This window comes from Medicago sativa, chromosome 2 (assembly GCF_051527215.1).
Source record: "Medicago sativa cultivar Bolivia chromosome 2, Bolivia_mono, whole genome shotgun sequence".
NCBI lineage: Eukaryota > Viridiplantae > Streptophyta > Magnoliopsida > Fabales > Fabaceae > Medicago > Medicago sativa.
In genome coordinates, this window is record NC_140750.1 from 16,658,812 (window position 1) to 16,679,504 (window position 20,693).

The following is a 20,693-nucleotide window of genomic DNA, read 5'->3' on the forward strand; positions in this document are numbered from 1 at the left end:
CAGAACTGGATGCACAGTGCCGAAGGCAGCACTATTGGTAAGTATTTTCCGAAAATAAAAGTTCCAACAACAAACTGAAACATCAATAAGCACAATTGTAGTATAACCTGAGTATTTAACATTATTCAACCAATTGAGACAAATTAAACAATTGAATACATTTTCTGTTGGTTTCATGAATTCACTATAAAATTTTGGCACACAAACTGCACCACAGCACATGAGATCTTATACTCTAGACAAAATGAACAACATATTATTGAATAAAATATGAAAACAAACAATTGGATGTGTTCAACTCAAAAACTACTTAGTAATGACATATGCAAAACAACAAAACTTAAAAGATGGAATCACTTTCACAAGCCTTAGACCAGAAATTTGCATAGATAGCCCTGACAATTGGGAGGACAGCAACAAGAGCAATCTGAAGTTGTTCCGAGCTACTTGTTCTCACAGAAATTTGTCCACTACGTTTGTTGTTCAATCCAGCACGAACAGCCATCTTATAACTTCGTCCGATAGAAAATTGAGACTGCAAATTCGCGCCTAAAGCCAATTCTCCTCTCCACTTCACCAGAGAAAGACTCAATGAAGATTGATCCTGACCATTGGAAAATCCGCCTCTTTAAACCGCACTTCTATGTTCGTGCCATAAGCAGAATCACCTTGAGACCTCATAAGCCCAGCACTTCCTATTAACAACAAGCATTTTCCAAGAGCTATCTGATCCTCAACTTTCAATCCAGTAGATACATTTTTGCCCAAAAACGTTGCAGACACACCGGCACAAGTTTTATTTCTTTTGAAATTCTTGAATTTCGTCTATCCCCTAACAACGTAGGCTAGTTGCTTTCCTATGTTTTGTATGTCAAAGCCAGCCATGCTCGAACCATTCTCTCCATGCTTTGCGGCAACTGAAGACTCCAATTGCATATTAAAGTCTTTCTTATCCTTTGCGACCTGAACACCAAAAGATGCTGGAAATTTATTGACAATTGCTAGACTATTTTCAATGGTTACTCCATCATAACCATAATCATGATCCCATTCCCAACCATTCGCATCCAACACCGGCCTCGTAAGAAACTGTGAAGTTGATTCTAAGAAACGATATCTAAAGACCGGGTTGTCACCATCAAAGGATAGTGGCATGATCATATCAGGCAATGGAGTCAGCACTGCATTTGGACTTTCCATATCTTGAGCACCTTCTTCTATGTAGCCATCATCATTTACATTGGATTTGCCTTTATTCTTCTTTATCTCCTTCATCCTTCTCAATTCCTCTTTCCATTGCTTCTTCTGAAGAAGTTTGACGCGGTAATCATACTCTTCAAAGTATACTTTCCGTTGTTCTCTACTTAGCTTAGCAACCTGTGATTTCTTAAGTGGCCTAAACGGAAAAAGCCTGTCATATTCATCTTCATCATCTTCTTGATCAGAATCAGACAACTCTGCAAACTCCATTTCAGAACCACCGATGTCATTACCACCTGCAACTCTGCAACTTTGCAAAGCAAGTTAATTTTGCAAAGCCAAAGTTTTGAGAAAATGAATACTATATAATATCATAGTGAAGGAAAAATGACACAAAAATATCCAGGTTGATTTGTTGCCAGAAAACTAGAGATGTATGTAAATGAAGTAGAAAAAGGAACAACTACATATAAGAACTTTGTTTTTAACAGGACAATAGATATGAACTTGAAAGGTCAAACACTACAATATAAAGAGCTATGTTTATATTTGATTATCCAATAAAGAATGTAATGAAATAATTTTATGATTCTATTGTTTGGATGTGTTTATGATGGAAGAAGAAAAGGTTGGTTCTCTCCCATACTCCCAAAATTGAAGGAAAAGGAGAAGTGGAATATTGAATGGAATGTATTCTATCATGTTACATTGATTGGAGATAAACCAGCTAGTCATTGCCTTAGCATCTTCTAAGAAACATCAATTGGATGTTCATAACGTTTTTTTACATGGTGATTTAGAAGATGTTTATATGCAATTACCACATTGAATTAAAACTAATAATCCTAAACTTGTTTGCAAATTACTCAAATCCATATATAGATTAAAACAGTCTAGTATATTAGTTGTTATTAATCCATAATCATGATTAGAAGAGTTAATTTTTGTTTAGCTTTATCATTGGATAAGTTTGTTAGTTAGTTACAAGTGACTTGCACTCTAAGTCATGTATATAAATACTCTTGTAACCTCTAACAACCTCTAACCAACTTCATCTTCTTCTTCCTCCATCAAACCCTATAACTGTGATTGCTTGCTTTGTAAGAAACCATAGCTGCGCTAATATAGTGGACAATGGTCTGCAAAATTATCCAATGCCGTAATTTCAAAAGGATATGTACAATCTTCTTTTGATCATTCATTATTTATTAAGAAATTCGGTGATTCTTTCGTAGCCATTTTAATTTACGTTGATGATGTTATTATTGCAGGTAACAATCTTCAAGAATGTACATATATCAAGGCCTTCCTCAACAACAATTTCACAATCAATGATCTTGGAACATTGAAGTATTTTTTGGGGATTGAAGTAGCTTGCACAAGCACTGGAATTCGCATCAGCCCGAAAAAATATACTCTTGACATCTTGACAGAAACTGGACTAGTTGCAGCCAAGCCCGCCTCCACTTCCATGCGTAAAGGAACCTAACTTCTCGAAGACTCTGGCACCATTCTTACTGATCCTGATGTCTACAGAAGACTCGTCTGCAAACTCATCTATTTGATCAACACAGGGCCGGCCCTACAGATTAAGAGGCCTAAAGCAAAATTTTTAATGTGACCTATAAAAATATATTTTTCTAACAGAATATTTATATAAAATCAATTTTGTGGAGACCAAAATTTAAATTCATGACCAAGAGTAATTGAGGCTTTTTTAGTAATTCATGACCAAAATTTGAAAATGTCTGTAATTTATCTATCATATAATATACTTATAACCAAATTAATTTTTAGAGGCCTTTTTTTTCACCCAAAAATTTGAGGCCTAAAGCCCTTGCTTGGGTTGCTTGGCCCTTAGGCCGGCCCTGGATCAACACACGAATTCACCAACCACAACACATTATGACGCAGCCATACATGTTCTCAAATACCTCAAAAATTCACCAGCACAAGTATAGAGGAGTGTTCTTTTCTTCTCATTCAGCCCTGCAACTCAAATCATTTTGTCAAATTCTGTTTCTATGAGGAGACATAGTTATTCTCCTTCTTTTATATTCAGGTTTATCTGATGGTGACTACTACACCTATATAAACCTATCCATTGTATTACTTTCTAAAAAATTTCATGGAATAATATGTCTAAGGAACTGTTCTTCCTGTTACTAACATAAATAATCTGAAACCACGTCGTTTAAGCGAATTCAAGATGCATCAGTTGGCAAAACTGTTTTTGGCAGTTTCTTTGAAAATCAGTGCCGAAGGCGGCACTATTGGTAAGTATTTTCCGAAAGTAAAAGTTCCAACAACAAACTGAAACATCAATAAGCACAATAGTAGTATAACCTGAGCATTTAACATTATTCAATCAATTGAGACTAATTAAACAATTGAATACATTTTCTGTTGGTTCCATGAATTCACTATAAAATTGACACACAAACTGCACCACAACACAGCATGAGATCTTACACTCTAGACAAAATGAACAACATATTATTGAAGAAAATGATGAAAACAAACAATTGGATGTGTTCAACTCAAAAACTACTTAGTAATGACATATGCAAAACAACAAAACTTAAAAGATGGAATCACTTTCACAAGCCTTAGACCAGAAATTTGCATAGATAGCCCTGACAATTGGGAGGACAGCAACAAGAGCAATCTGAAGTTGTTCCGAGCTACTTGTTCTCACAGAAATTTGTCCACTACGTTTGTTGTTCAATCCAGCACGAACAGCCATCTTATAACTTCGTCCGATAGAAAATTGAGACTGCAAATTCGCGCCTAATGCCAATTCTCCTCTCCACTTCACCAGAGAAAGACTCAATGAAGATTGATCCTGACCTATTGGAAAATCCGCCTCTTTAAACCGCACTTCTACGTTCGTGCCATAAGCAGAATCACCTTGAGACCTCATAAGCCCAGCACTTCCCATTAACAACAAGCATTTTCCAAGAGCTATCTGATCCTCAACTTTCAATCCAGTACATACATTTTCGCCCAAAAACATCGCAGACACACCGGCACAAGTTTTATTTCTTTTGAAATTCTTGAATTTCGTCTCTCCCCTAACAACGTAGGCTAGTTGCTTTCCTATGTTTTGTATGTCAAAGCCAGCCATGCTCGAACCATTCTCTCCATGCTTTGCGGCAACTGAAGACTCCAATTGCATGTTAAAGTCTTTCTTATCCTTTGCGACCTGAACACCAAAAGATGCTGGAAATTTATTGACAATTGCTAAACTATTTTCAATGGTTACTCCATCATAACCATAATCATGATCCCAACCATTCACATCCAACACTGGCCTCGTAAGAAACTGTGAAGTTGATTCTAAGAAACGATATCTAAAGACCGGGTTGTCACCGTCAAAGGATAGTGGCATGATCATATCAGGCACTGGAGTCTGCACTGCATCTGGACTTTCCATATTCTGAGCACCTTCTTCTGTGTAGCCATCATCATTTGCATTGGATTTACCTTTATTCTTCTTTATCTCCCTCATCCTTCTCAATTCCTCTTTCCATTGCTTCTTCTGAAGAAGTTTGGCGCGGTAATCATACTCTTCAAAGTATGCTTTCCGTTGTTCTCTACTTAACTTAGCAACCTGTGATTTCTTAAGTGGCCTAAACGGCAAAAGCCTATCATACTCATCTTCATCATCTTCTTGATCAGAATCAGACAACTCTGCAAACTCATTTTCAGAACTTCCGATGTCATTACCACCTTGATTGGATGCGAGTTTTGGATGGTTACGCGGTTGCATCAACCAAGATAGCAAGTACGGAAGCGATGGAGTTCGAACACGAAAACCAAACAACTTATTGTAATCAAACGTTTCTTTAGTTTTGGAAAGGCTAGTTGCTTCTGATAGAATCTTCATTGAGTAGCACAAGAGCAGCAAAAGAGGTCTCCAAGTTTGACCATTAGGAAGCACTTTGTGTCCATTTTTATTCTTTCTACAAGAAGCATGACTCTCAACAAGAGCAACCGGATTCATCAAACTCGGATTCATAATCCGCTCGTCGCCAATAACCTGTCCAATGGCTTGTTGAACCGCGCGAGTTCTCTGAGTCACAAACACATCATAACTCAACGGTGAACCTAATGGACCATCCGGAGGTGCAGTAGCAGCATGAGTCAATGTGATAACAGTATTCCTCCATATCAATGGACCAAATACATTACAAATTGTTCTCAACAATGGTAAATCATTGAGATTCTTAGTTTGTATGTCGAGACGGTCAACATAGAGAACAATATCAATTGGTTTTTTCTTTGTTAACTTTTGAATCATAGATAAAACTTTCTTGTTATAACACTGTTCCAATGCAGAAGATTTCAAACCAGGAGTGTCAAAAACCCTAATGCTAACTCCATCAACCATCCCAACAATCTCTTTAATAGAATTGGTTGCAGAACCATATGCACTAATTTTGGTCTTCACTTTACCAAAGATTGAGTTTATAGTAGCACTTTTTCCCACACCTGATTTTCCAAGAACTAGAACATTCAAAGAATAGTTCAAAATTTCACCCCTAGCTTCAAGATTGAAAGCACTTTCCTCTGCAGCATTAAGATTGAATATTTGACTAGTGTGACTTTGATACCTTCCAGCAATAAGGTTTAACCTGTGAAGCACTTCGGCTGCAATTGATTCTTGTGTAGTCAAACCAAGCCTTAGAATCAGTCTCAAGAATTTGATTCTGATTTGCTGCAATTTCTCCAATTTCATTTTTTCTTCTTCATTCAATTGGTTATCAACAACTAAAACATTGTTTTGTTCCACATCAATTGTTGATCTAACTCCTTTCAAAAGGGTGGCCAAGGCTGAAGAATCAAACACTTGCTTCCCTCCATTGTTGTCCTTGTCACCATCCATATCATTCACATCATCATCATCAGCATCATCAATTTCTGAGTGTAGTTGTTCTTGTGCCAGCTTCTCAAACAATTGCTTGACAGCTTCAGAGTTTCCAAACATCATTTCTTCACCTTCTTCTTCTTCTTCTTCTTCTTCTTCTTCTTCATCTGATACAAAACCATCCCTTTCATGATTATCATGTTTAATGATACTCCCTTGTCTATAATCTTTGTTATCAAATTCAACAAAAGACACAGAGTCTCCAAAACCTGATCAAAATATAAGATCACAAAAAATCATTATCACACAACACAACTAAACTACTCATTCCAAGAAACACAGACACTAAGACCAACGTTCTAACTCAATACTTTTCAATATATTTTACAATTTTTTTACCTTATTTTTGTAACATTTTACATAAGAATGTATATTGCAAGTGTGCCAAAATTATCATACATACAAGATGCATATGAAAATACCTACGAGTATATTGCACACTGTTACACTAAGACACATGTAGAACTATTTGATTGGTTATTTTTATCTTATGCATACCAATAATATTTTCACATATAAGATAATACAAAAATGTTTCTTTTACATCCAATTTTTCCTACATCTACACAGGTTGTTTAATCACATATACAAAATTATGATTAATTTAGTTGAATAGATAGTTAATCTAGATCACATTGAAAATAGTGGTTAATATGTAGTTGAATTAATCACAATTTTGACAGTGAATTTAACTAAACATCTATTCAACTTAATTAACCACGTTTGAATGTAGAAAAAAATGTTAGTCTGAATATGATGTATCTCCGATGCTTCTAATCGAAGACGTGTCTGGTGTTCAATACGTGTCGGTCACCGACATACGACCTACATTATTACACTAAATTAGATTATTTACTCAAATTTTTATCTGTCGTATCCCATGGAATGTGACACATACGTACTGAATATCATTAATTATTGTCAAAAAGTGTTTTTGGCAGAAATCAATACCAGATAATAAACCGTGTTTTTCGTGCCAAAAAGGTTTGAAACATGGACATGTTATGTTTGTTTGAAAATCATGCATGTTTTTCATGTAAGTTTTGGTATCATTCTAGTTGATGCAACAAAACATTTCTCATTTTTATGTCTATGCATATGCATGCATGATGTTGTGAAAGAAAACGATATGTTACTTACGTACCTTGTTTCTCTTTACGTACAACGTCAAGTACAAGATCGTCATCAACGTCTTGGAATACTTTCGGTTTCTCCATACCTATGTCGTTGTTGTCGTGAGTGTGTTGTTGTTGTTGTTGTGTGGAGTTGAAATCCATAGAAGAAGAATAATAAAACGTATAAGAATTGAAGTGAAGTGGTTCAATTCATGAAAGGTGTTTATTGGAAGCACCCACTCATTCAAATGAGTTTTTGTTTCTCAACAGATACAATGTGAGACAACGGTTCAAAGTGTTCCGTTCATTCATTAATTCATTTTGTCTCCTAAAGTTTTTAAATGCAAAATTAAAATCTTACTATTGCTATTGGCTAATGCTTATTTAGAATTTACATATTTCTAGACTTTTTTTCAACGATGATAAATGTGGTCTTCTATAGTAAAAAACAACCTTTTAAAATCTCATTTCTCATTATGAATTTTATTTAGAAAATAACTCTGCAATAACATAGTAATTGATTATAATTATCAAAAAAATAAAATAATATTGGTCGTAAAATTATTCCCAAGTAATCTTATAAATGCAAATAAATAACAATGCTTGAATATTTTAAGTAATATATAATTTCGATGCAGTCATAGTATTAATAACAATAAAATAAATGCTTATATTAGTTATCAGATTAGATATTTATTTTCTTTTTGGAATTTTTTTACACCCATTAAATTATTTGGTATAAATTGTTTTATATGGGTGTTGCTACGAATGTTTTTATGATAAAAAAAATATTCCCTCCGTTTCAAAATGAGTGTCGCTTTAGCCAAAAAAAATTGTTTCAAAATGAATGTCACTTTCTGTTTTCAATGCAATAATAACTTTTTCTTTTCAATTGTACCCTCCAATTAATACTCTGCACGCTACTTCCAAAGTATTACTTTTAAAACTAACCAATAGTTAATAAGGATAATTTGGTAAAATAACCATTCTCTTTCTTTTAATCATTGCATTTCTTAATATGTGTGTAAACACCTAAAACGACACTCATTTTGAAAAGGAGGGAGTAGTAATTTTGAAGAATAAAAATTCGAAACTTTTATATTTTTCCATTTAGACTAGAAGGAAAAAAAAATTATCCTCGAGTATATGGTTGTTATCATTGATGAATCTAGAAAGAAATAGACAAGTCCTTTGCACAAGAAACTACATTTGAACTATTCAGTTTTCTTACAATCTTTTTAAGAAAAAACGATCATAGCATTTTATTCGTAATAAGCACATAAATATCATATTTGATGGTATAAATGTATCTCATTCAGTTTTATATTATTTTATACTTCTTAATTATTTAAACAACTCAACTACATTTAATAAATATCAATATCACTCATCAAAACTCAAAAACGGATCTCGCTACTATACACTAAATCTATAAGGAGTGGAAAGGTTATATTTTTTTAGAAAGGCGAAAGCATATATTTTGTTTTTTTTTTTAATATTTTAATAAAAAATGTCAGAAAAAAAAAAAGTGGTTGTGCATAGGAACCAAAAGACGGGAGAGGATCCTCTCCAGTGAGATTCTCTACAGTTTTCTGCGGTCATTGATCTCAGCCATTAATTATACTCTCTCTCCATTTTTAATATTAAAACAGATTCTTCCACTTCTTTAATAATTGATCTCAGCCATTAATTATACTCTCTCTCCATTTTTAATATTAAAACAGATTCTTCCACTTCTTTAATAAAGGGTTGGGATCACACATGAGAAAAAAAGCACCGGAGAGGATCCCCTCCCCCAAAAGACATGTTAATATGGTGTTGTTGGTTAGTGTGAAGACACTACCACAATACATCAATAAGAGAATCCCCATCAAGAAATTTTATTTGATGGTATATATGGACTCAACCTAGTATTTTATATTACTTTACACTTTCTAATTGCTTACATTTTCAAAATTTTCATATCATCAATCAAAATGTCCCAAGTGTTGAACAACCATATTTTGTTTTTTAAAATATTTTAATAAAAAATGTCGGAAAAAAGGTGTAACTGTGCAGAGGAAACGAGGGACATATTATTAGTGCATGTCTTAAACTTCAAATATCCATGACACCCTGATATAGTGTTGTCGGTTAGTGTGAAGGCACTAACAGAATGCACCGATGTGGGTGCTCTAAGATGGTGAATATATTTATGAATGTCAATCAACACTTGAGAGCTAGCTAAGGATATCCTGCTACAGTGGGAATCAACACTACCGAAAACTTTAGCAATCTTACTTGCATCTCCATACAAACTCGATATGAGAACTCTTACAAAAATAATAAAGAAGACGTCTACATTCTGTAATGATGTCTTTGAGCTTTGTATCGTCTTGTTACAGCGTATTCAAATAATCAACAAGGTCAAGTTTTAATTCATGCATCCTGTCCAACGCTAATAAGAGGCCGTGGCCTTCCCCATGTTAATAGAACCAATAGGCGCAATCCAAAATGTTTCTGCACGCACAAAGTGAAAATTCTTCTCGAATGCAAATTCCAATCCCAACTTTATTGGTGTGAATTGAAAAGGATGCATCGATGTTGCATCTATAGTGTCCTGCTACAGGTTTTTCCCACTGTACGATTTTTACACATGTCACTCATCTATGCACTGAACAGGGATAAATGGAGGAAGACTAAATGGAGCATAGATGCACTCCAATTTTACATGCCACCACTTGATAAGTGAAAAATCATAAACACAATATACCTTGGTTTTTCAATCAATGCCCCTAAAGCAAAAGCTCTATCATGGCCTTCTGGACTTGCTACAATATTTAATCTGTTTCTCACAAGCTAAACAAACATGATCCAAACAAACCATCATGTCTTCTGATAATTCTAATCCCTTCATAGTACCAAATAGTACAAAGAAATGGTCATACAATAATAATCTCGCCTATCACTCACCTCACCTACAAGGCTAGCAAGGATCACATTGGAGATAACATTTGATATAAATCACTTCATTTTACACTTTACTTGCTTTGTCTTGCAACCTCCCTAACATATCCCTACCACACAAAATCTATACCTATACATATGGGATTGTACACTGACACAATGAAACATCGGCAAGATATGTCCGAGGTTGCTGCTGGTTGGTGATTTGTCTCATGATATGTATAAACAAACAGATCCATGCAGTCTACAGCATCACCATTTCTTTGACTTTTCAAGGATTTTTATCAGATTGTGCAAGATCATTTCTATCAGAATTGAGATTGATATTGGAATGTGAATTGTCAGCTGATCCAACCTCATCTTGTTGATTCTCATCTTTCTTTGAATTCAGAAACCGGCCTCCACATCCTCTTGCTCTTTTCAGAGCGTGCAAATGTCGTGATTCATGCAAGTATGGCTGAAATATTTGTTTAAAGATCAAGTACATTCATAGATGATGCATGGAATCATGTGAGTCAAATAAATTGACGGGGAATCACAAAAACATCAAAAAGCAAGCCCATAATATAACTTAAGTAGGCTTTAAATCGGTGTTTTGAAAACCGGACCAAAGATCAAACTGGTGAGACCTTCAGGTCATGGTTTAATTGGTTCAACTGTAGTTGAACCAGACGACAAATAAATAAATGAAATGTTAAAAGTACTAAATAACATTTAAAATTTGAAAATTGGGCTGTGGTCTAACCCAGTTCAACCAGACTGCGATATAACCGGGATCAGACCAACCACCAAACTGACCGATCCCGGCTTGGTCTGGTTTTTAAAACATTTGCTTTGAATAATAGCGTGATAATGCTTGTCATCCTTTATATGGAGAAAAAGCACAGTCAAATGCAGTCACATTGCGGTCGTGTAAACATAAAAAACCTAGATATCAAGACCCAGATCAAGGTCACAGATCTTTTTCTAAAACGCAACCTCCAGAAAACTTCTCCCCATTATACATTTTTTATTAAAAAATAAATAAATCTCAATCAACTTTGCCATAGAAAGAAGCCACAAGAGAAAAGGGGATAATGGCATACCTTCCGATTCCGTGTAACTTTCTTTTCTGATTCAGCTTTAGCACGAGACTGCCTGCGTCTTAAAATACCATGATACTGTTTTGCATTGACAAACACAGGCTCCTCAACTGCATCAGTTGGCAAAGGAACTCCTGCATGCTGAATTCCCATTAACTGAAGATTGGCCTGGCACAGAATATGGTTCAATCATATAAAGATAAGAAAATAGCTTTGATAAGAAACCACCGTATTACAAAAAATCAACAGCAAGAAATTAGAACGAACCATTGGATGTCCACCGTAGGGTTGCGGCGGATAAGGTTGTGCATCATAGGGAGCAAAGATGCTTCTGTAGTAGGGATCCGGATATGGATAAGCAGGTGGTGGTGCCTTTAATAAAATGCAAAAAGCAACAGAAGCCGTTAAAGCATAAACAAAGTTTACATTTTAAAATAGGATAGAACATAAAAAACAACAGAAATGTGGCAAAAACAACAAATTTCCAGGAACTAGGGTAATTTAATCGCTCGACCAAGTCTGAGCAGCCACTTCTTAGTTCTATGACATTACATAAAGATAACAACTGGCAACACTGCACAAGTACTCGCTGAACAACTACTTAGTAACCTTCAATTTTAAGATTAAAAAACTCTAGTTACTTCAAGAAATCAATCTCAGTTTGCCAATCGCTACCTCTAAGTAATGTTAATTTACATTCGAACTTCAGACAGTTTGCAATGTCTTTCAGCAATATGTCAGATCAAAATTCTTTAAGTCATCCTAAGTGCTGAAAAGAAAAACAGTTTCCAAAACCACTTGAAAAAATCCTAGCATCAAGTAACATGGTTCTTTTTATAAGAAACAATTATGTTTTTCTTTTTGTTCTAATTATAAGAAACATAGACCAATTTCTGACATTATTAATTTTTGGAATTTCTTTTAGAACAAAACTTATATGCATTTTCGTATATACGTATGATACTGTTTTACAACCAAAACATGACACGCTCATTACTAATTCCAAGCCATCTTCTGAGAAATTCAGAATTGTGAATTTGTGATCATTCTGTCACAGTAAAGAAAAGACTAAAACAGAACACACATGCAACTTGATCCATAGAGTCACCACAAGACTACCGTTGTGTGCAGCACCAACACAGGACCATGTCACAAGGTGGTGCACTTCAGTCCTCGATAGCAAAATGGCGTGTTCTCAATGCAAAACGACAGCAGGTCTCACCAGAACGACCATGATCCAACATGAACATGTTGCCTTACCATCTTGCAACCGCATCGCTCTGTTCACCTGGTCGTTGCGATTCTCTGCCTACTGTTTGGCAATGCAGAACGAAAACGTTGCAGTATAGAACCATTCCTCAAACGGCTTATCATTTTTCAATTGCTAGGGCAATGAATTTCATTTTCTGAAAGGCCCGACAAATGCAAACTGAAAATAAAAAAGGAATTGAGTAGATAAATGACGCAAACATGTTGTGAAGCTGCGGAGATTGGAGGGAACCAAGATGGGAGGATGAGGAAAGGATCACTTACTCTTCTCTCCTTTTTTATGGTATCAGGAAGCTCTCCCTTATGATTGCCTTCAACGTCAAAGCAAAAGCAGGAATTTGGCTGCAGGAAGAAAGCTTTCACAGTGTTGCAGTTGGGAGATCAATGGATGGTGAGGGGGACAGAGTGGGGAGGAGGTTGGGAAGACAGCAGTGTTACACGGACATTAACTAATTTAAGTAGATCTAAATAAAAGTCTGCTTCCTCCATTTTGATTTCATAACAACGCCAATAACACGTGTAATTGCATATAAGTTTTGTCTTTGTTAACTCCTTTAAGTGCACTTCCTTGATTTTGATGATTTGATCTTTTGTTTCTTATAAAAAGAACCGGAGGTAGTAATTGATTAAGATAAATGTATTAAATTTGTTAAGGCGCATGGGAAATTCCCACCTTCACAGTAGTAGAGACTTGGGTATTATGGGATACCTATGTCCCACATCGAGAAGCATGAGATGCTCGGTGAAGCCATTAAGTTGTTTGGTTCTTCCCCCTCAATAGTTAACTTTTAGGCTTTGCTTGGGAGTAATGAGGGAAAGGGAAGACTTCAGGAGAAATGAAGAAGGGAAGGAAAGTGGAAGGGATGATAGCCCCCAACATGTGAGTTTTTTTCCTTCAAAAAACTAAAATTGTCTAATATGAAAGAACTCAAAAATGTATCAGGAGAAGTTTTTTGAAGGTTTTGGAGGGCTTTATCAAATTCTTTAAATCATTTTTCTCTTTATATAGTACTCCCAAAACCAAAAAGTTAAAATAAAAATAATCATAATCATTCTCCTTCTCTTCCGTCTCCTCTCCATTCTCCAAGTTCTTTCCCTTTTCTCCCTTCTAACTCCCAAACAAACCCTTAATGGAGGATTCCCCAGGTTCTTAGATTGTTATCACACAGTTCAGAAGAGTGCCAACAGCTAACTCATTTAAAAATTAAAGGAACGACAAACTTGAAAACAAATTTCAACATGACTTCAGAACCAATTTTCTTCAATGACATAACAAAATAGCCACAATGTGCATCTGTGATAGCTACAACGAGAAGGAGGGCATCGAATGGCTGTGGCTTAAACCAAAAACATCCTAAAGAATTTGTGAAGTAATTAAACATTCAGACGCCACTTCCAATAAGAGAGCCAAGGATAGCAAACAAGTGAAGAAACATGTTTTGTTTTTAGAGACAACAAAAGAACGCAAATAAAATGTGAAGTTCATACCATAGCATGCCCCGTGCCAAGCTGTGGAGGTGCTGCATACTGAACAACCTGAGCATTATCAATACCGGCGTGAGAAATTCCGTTTGCAGATATAGGCTGCATCTGTGATTCTGACTGCTGCTGTCCATCAGCCTCGTTATCTGGACAACAATTTGTTTGATAACTAACTTCAGGCTTCAGATATTACATTTTGCACGTTTTTGGGGCCAGGGAATAGGACTAGTCAAAGGCATCGGTTTAAGAAACACATAAAACTTCAGATAGCATGGAAAAGAAGCTCAATACAAAAACTAATAACATAATAATGGAAAAGTCAACCTAGAGAATGTTGTTTAAAGATAAACAGCTAAATTAAGCACTTATCATAAAAGTGTTTATGTATAAGCTATTTTTTTAACAAAGATAAAATAAAGTCAAACTATTATCAATATAAACTATATATTGTCTTCATAAGCTATCTTAGAGAACTAATGAAAATAAGCAGAAAACAGCTAATGGACAAGTCATAACCGGTTTTCATAAGCTCTCAAAAACATTGCTACAAGTGCATAAGCTCAAACAAGTCAATCCAAACAGGCCCTAAATGTATTAGGAGTTTACAGTTCTAGATGCGTAATAAAATAATTACCCTGTTTACAATAATTCTATCAGTACTTAAATATATTAGGAGCTTACAGTTCTATTTATAATCCGACAACCATGATTTGAAGAAGTAATTCTTCTGGAATTCATGTTATGTACTTCTCCTAAATGATTTTGTTTTATCAATGACCACATCAGAAAATAAAAATGCCTAAGAGATTTTCCTGTAAATACCTGTGGGATCATGTGTGGAAGAAGTCATGGTTTCCTGATTCACATGCACTCTGTCCAAATCTGGAAGCAGAACAAACACTGTTAACGGAATTCAAGATTACAGCAGCTCCGTCATAGAACAGAATCCGGGAAAAGGAAATGAAGAAAATTTAAGCTAGTAGTCCATTCAATTATAGATTTTTCTATTATAGTCTATACAGAAGCTAGTAGTCTATGCAAAGTGACCATGATTCACTGCAATGTCATGAATTGTGACACGACTGTGCTCTAAAAATTTGGTTATAAGTTCCTACAACTAGAAACAAAAAAACAAGAGACAGAACTAATATCTAGGACAAAATGGAGCCCACAAAAGGCAGATAGAGCCATGCAGGATTATAATGATGCAGTAAATATTATTGTTAACTGACAAAATCACCAAGTTCTTAGGATTGTTATCAGGTGTTCACTAGTTCCCTGAGCACAAGTGCAAGGGATGATAAGAAAAGCCAGCTCAAGTTCAGATTTCCAAAATCAAAGAAAGGAACAAAAGCCAAAGGGCCCATGCAGCACACATATTTGTATGCTAGTTTAGTATACCTAGTTAATCAATCATTTAATGCAGCAGAGTAAAGTAACTGTTATTGCAGCTAAGAGAGCACAGGTAAAGTCCACTAAAAGAGACAGCATAAGTCAATCTCAATTCTCAATCATTAGCATACATTCAAATTGTATAAGGGCCCTCTATTAATTATGCCATGGATCATATGGATTTTGGATTGGATTATGATGAATGACTCAAAATAAACCATCAATCCATTTAAGTTCTGTCAAAATTCTCAATCCAACAAAACAAGTAAAGGAAAAATGTCATAATATTCTGTGTTCAAAATAAAAACTGACACTCATTCATTCCTCATAATAAGTATAACTAATATAAAAACAAGTGTCAAATAGTATGGATACTATTTCAAATATGCACACTCATAATCAATATATTAATTAACTTTGTTACCAAAATGACAATTCTAAATTTTCAAGCAAGGCTATGGATAAAATTCACACTTGGTGTCTAATTCCAACATGTCAAATCTCAATCTCATACCATCATATCCAAAATCAATAAGCATAACCATCTAATAAGCATAATCAAATACTCACAATAAGCCCAAAATTTGCAATTTTTTTCTTTCACTCGAAAATCATGAAAATCAAAAACCCAAAATAGAAAATTGAGAAGGGGATGTTCAAGAAGAACATGCAACATAAATCAGTAATAAAAAAAATCCCCTTTTCAATTTCCTTTTCAACCCAATTTTTAAGCATAAGATAAATCATAATTAAGTAATTGAAAAACAAAACCCAGCAAAATTGAACAAAACCCAGAAAGGAATATCCAAAAAGATTCAAAATTTGGAATGAAAAGTCTTCGTTGAGACCAGTTACAGTTCATAGCAGTTAAAATTTAGAAAAAAAGAAGAAGAAGAAGAAGAAATAAAATAACCTTAGTGTTGTGAATTGAAAATGATAGAGGAAGGTTGAAGCGAATTGAAGTATTGTTGTGTGTTGGGACAGTGGAGAAGAGAAGAGAAGAGAAGTGTTACTGTGTGTGTGTTTTGTGTTGTAGTTGGAGCTGCTGCCACCAATCCACACGACACCCACCCAAATCACACAAATAATAGGAACAAAAATTTAATTTAATTTAATTTATTCATTTTTATTTTCAACTTTTTTTTGTTACTTCAACAATTTAAAGACACTTAATAAACAGATACAGTGTCTTATAAACTCATTTGATTAAAAACATTGTTTGATAATTGTCGTATTCTCACGAGCTTATAGCTTATTTTTATTAACTTGTTGTGTTTTTTGATAAGTTAATTTGAGTACCTTAATGTTTATAGCTTATCGTTTTTTATTTCAATTTTTACCTTTGCAATCTTAATTGAAAAAATAAATAGTAGTATTAATTAAATATTTTTTCTTCATATTTATGAGATAGTTTAACCGTTAATTTTATTAAACACTATAAATTTAATCAGCTAGTTTATCATCTATCAAATATAAGTTAGTTTATCAGTTATCTATTATAAATTCATCCACTATAAACTATTTTATCAGATATTTTTAACCAAACAAATCTTTATCTTTTTAATTGGTCTAATGTCTTGATGATGCATTTAGTAAATGTTACGTGCTCTTAGGTCAAAGTTTAACATATTTATATAGCATGTTTAGGAGGATATAATTGAGAAAGTGAATCTCAATAAGTTCATGAACTACTAAGACTTTGGTATCAAAATTTTGCATCTTGTTAAACTTCTTATAGCATTAACTTCTAGAAGTTTAAACTTCCCGAAAAATATTAAACGATTTTGTTGGCTAATTCTTTGCGTTTGACTTCACAGTCTTCTTGTACAAGATGTAATTCTTCTAATAAGAAAGAACTTCTTTCATTTATTTATAGATTGTCCTAATTTCATCTCTATTTGGAATGTTCTACTTTTTTCTACTGCAGTGACTCTACAATGACAATTGATTGGGTTGATACTTTTTATCATACCCTTAAAGAAGACAACAATTGCACATGGTTGGTTAAGACAGATGCTACCTCTGATGTCTTTAAGAAGATTTGACATATTTATTCGCCGTAGTTTAGTCATGTTTTGTAAGTTGATGCTTTAGGCGTTTGCTTGTTTTGGGACATAGTTATGTTTTCATTAAACAGTTTACTCCTTACAGCAACATCATGTACTCCTAAGGTAAAAAAAGGATTTTAATTTCAAAATCTTAATTTCATTTTTGCAACATCCTGGATTTTGGTCCAAAATCTTAATTAAAATCTTTTTTTTTTGTTAGAAAAATGTGACTGTGTGTGTCTACATATGTATTGAAGAAATGGTTTGTTCACAACTATATATATAGTAACCAGTTAATTTTTTAAAAAAATGAAATTTTACTAATTTACTAGTAAAAGAAAACTTTCTTTTTTCTACTTTTTATTTTTAAAATGAAATAATTAGCCATGTATTATTATTATAGATTCCTGAAAGAAATTTAAAAGGAAATTCTTGAAATAAAATAAATAAAAGGTTATCGTTTGAAATTGATTATTTTCTAGCATTAGAAAAATTCACCTCCGTCCCGTAAGGAACACTTGTTTTATTATGTCACAATAGGAGTGTCTATTTGACACAATGTTCAACAGCGGAAAAGACATCCCCTTGTAGATGTTTTAAGAATTTAGTCGGCAGTCATTACAACAATTAATATTGCTGTGAATTGATTAATAATTTTCTTGAATCGCTTAACAATGAAAAATATTTTAAAAACCTATTGCACCTTGACTCATGCATGTTTTATCAATTAAAGAAAATATAAAATAAAATAATATAACATTAATTTTAAATTAAAATATTAATTTTGAATGTTAGATAAATCATACACAATTGAATTTCTCTCATTCTCATGAATTAAATAAGATTCTTGAAGTCATGAATTTGTAACCAAAAAAGAAGTCATGAATTTCAATCACAGACAACAAAACCAACTACTTGCATGAACCACAGCTATATCTTACAAATAACGCATATATCTCTTAGTTTTCATGTGTTAAAAATGACTATTTGAGTCAAGAATGTATTGTGCTTCAAATGTGAGTACTTAAATATGTGAGTGATTAAACCCTTCATCGCTTATGAGTGAGTAAAATATTAGATATATATAAGAGAAGTGATCTCCCTACAAAAAACTTCCGAACAGATTGTTATGTGAGAATAATTAATGTTTGTATATCAAAAATACAAATTAACTGTAATTTTATCCTTTATTGTATTTATGTATTATGTATCTATTATGCTTCAAGTAACTAGTTTTTTTTCAAGTAATCACATAAAATTTCCATCGTTCTATTATCTACGGACAAATTATAATTTAAATTAGTCACCACTGTGGAATTGGACGAGATACACCAACAATGTTAATTATTTCTTTGATCTCTCGCTTGATTTTATATATTCTTTTGTATTTTCTTCTTTTCATTTCTTCCTATTAATGTATATTATTGCAAAAAAATTAGTTTCTCTCTAAATATTTATATATTTTCCCATTATTTAATAAAAATTTTATCATTTTTTAGATTTTTTCAATTTGATTCTTAATAAATCTTATTAATTTTTTTCTTTGATTATGAATGTATCATAGGAAAAAACATATGTGTATCTCCCATAGTTTTAAAAATCGACTCAGTAAAGATATTGAGTTACTAAGTTATGAGTCAAATCATTGGGCCACTGAACATCATGATTGAATTGAATTGAATCCAATAACTCGGTCTTCTTAAAAAAAAAAAAACTATTTATGTTAAATTGGACTAAACTGGATGACTTTGTATGTTTTTTTTCTTTCTTTTCAAATTACACTTATAAAACATCACAAATTATCATATTCGAAAAATTCTAAAAAAATAACCAACATTTTTTTAGTAAAACAAAACTCCTACATTTAGCTGTATTATGATGTAAATGACATTATTTACATATATATATTCTTTAGGCTCACATACACATAAGCATATTCATAATACCTTGAATTTTTCAAGAAATAGCAAAAACTCTTTTTTCATCAATCACAATATTTGATTTCAAATAATAAGAACAAAAGCAAGTTGCTCATTTTAATCTTGATTTTTCACTTCAAAATATTGCACAATAAGATCAGGATGAGGATGAGGGAGTGTTGGAACCAAAATCTCTCGATTCCACATCCTAACCCATGTTTAGACTTTGATGCGGCGTCCCTCTCAATTCCATACCAAGCAAAATTGTTTTTTGTACATTAATTGAGAGTATTTTTAATTGATCCTAATTTTGTTATTAAATCAAATAGGCCATTACACCTTATTGAAACTAATAATTTCGAGGTTATCTTTTAAATCAAACTAATGTGGAGGTTTATCTGTTCAAGAAAAAAACCAATTTATCCAAACATTTAGAGACAATAAAAAACTTGTTTGAAGGAAAGTTTGTTTAGAAAAACTATCCGATAAATAAAGTTAGAAGGTTTATTTGAAAAAAGTTACAATATGTCTCCGCCAACTCATGAGCAAATGGAAGAAGAAATTAGAGTGGAAGAAGATGACATGGAGGTTCAGAAGCCTATGGATTCTGATTTCTTTACTTCCAAACTCGAAGATTCTATTTTCCATCGCAAAGTTTCGAATATTATCGCAAATTAAAATGGTAACTAAATTAAAATTTGCAAACAAAGATCAAAATAAAACTATTATATTTACTTAGGAATTGGAAACATCGGAGTATGAATAAGAGAGGTGAACTCATGTATTCATTAAAAGTTGCCTTTAACCTATGAAAACATAGTCAAAATTTGGAATAAAACACATAATTTCGTAATTATCGTCTTGTTTAAATTACAAGTATACAACCCCACACTGTACAATTATAATTAATTAATTATATTTTATATATTGGGGGTGAACCAAGGTAACTTTCTTATAAGATATTTTTCACTTTAATGTTGTAACAGAATGAACTTATTTTTTTCAATGACACCAATAATATAACAAATATAATATAATCTTTTTTTAAATGAAAACATCAATATAATATTTTTTTTCCTTCCTCTCTCTCTTCCCTCCTTCTCAAACCCTAGCCGTCACCCCTTTCTTCTTCTTCTTCTTTTTAGAGGGGTGATTTAGGGTCAATTTTGACCCAAAAATCATCCCTCTGAATTGTTTTTCCTTCTATTTCAATTAAATAAGTGATTTCACATATTTTCTGTTTTTTTTGGTTTGTTTTTGTGATTTCGTCGTCTCTGAACGACTCTGTTTGTTTTGATTTCCCGTCTTTG

At 33.3% G+C, this 20,693-nt stretch overlaps 2 protein-coding genes and 1 pseudogene across 3 annotated transcripts; all 3 read right to left on the minus strand.

The window, feature by feature from the left end:
* Window positions 1–234: 234 nt before the first annotated feature.
* Window positions 235–2,673, minus strand: LOC146945011 (translocase of chloroplast 159, chloroplastic pseudogene; annotated as a pseudogene).
* Window positions 2,674–3,537: 864 nt separating this feature from the next.
* On the minus strand, window positions 3,538–7,347 carry LOC146945012 (translocase of chloroplast 159, chloroplastic-like). The gene is made up of 2 exons (XM_085748015.1): window positions 7,275–7,347; window positions 3,538–6,339 (listed from the first exon to the last, which is right to left on the minus strand). The coding sequence occupies exons 1-2, from the start codon at window positions 7,345–7,347 to the stop codon at window positions 3,782–3,784; spliced, it is 2,631 nt and encodes an 876-aa protein (XP_085604141.1). The 3' UTR covers window positions 3,538–3,781.
* Window positions 7,348–10,094: 2,747 nt separating this feature from the next.
* On the minus strand, window positions 10,095–16,475 carry NF-YA7 (nuclear factor Y, subunit A7). Of its 2 annotated transcripts, none has more exons than XM_085743389.1 (6): window positions 16,330–16,475; window positions 14,847–14,906; window positions 14,031–14,170; window positions 11,541–11,645; window positions 11,277–11,441; window positions 10,095–10,648 (listed from the first exon to the last, which is right to left on the minus strand). In XM_085743389.1, the coding sequence occupies exons 2-6, from the start codon at window positions 14,872–14,874 to the stop codon at window positions 10,463–10,465; spliced, it is 624 nt and encodes a 207-aa protein (XP_085599515.1). In that variant the 5' UTR covers window positions 14,875–14,906; window positions 16,330–16,475; the 3' UTR covers window positions 10,095–10,462. The 2 variants fall into 2 exon arrangements, with proteins under 2 accessions (XP_085599515.1, XP_085599516.1); XM_085743390.1 differs by having other exon boundaries at window positions 14,031–14,249.
* Window positions 16,476–20,693: the final 4,218 nt, after the last annotated feature.

Coding starts and splice junctions, on each gene's coding strand:
- LOC146945012 (XM_085748015.1), bottom strand. CDS start 7,347: ATGGAGAAACCGAAAGTATTCCAAGACGTTGATGACGATCTTGTACTT. Junction 6,340..7,274: donor TGTACGTAAAGAGAAACAAG/GTACGTAAGTAA, acceptor TATTTTGATCAG/GTTTTGGAGACTCTGTGTCT.
- NF-YA7 (XM_085743389.1), bottom strand. CDS start 14,874: ATGACTTCTTCCACACATGATCCCACAG. Junction 14,171..14,846: donor TTCCACACATGATCCCACAG/GTATTTACAGGA, acceptor ATTGTTGTCCAG/ATAACGAGGCTGATGGACAG. Junction 11,646..14,030: donor TTGGCACGGGGCATGCTATG/GTATGAACTTCA, acceptor ATTTTATTAAAG/GCACCACCACCTGCTTATCC.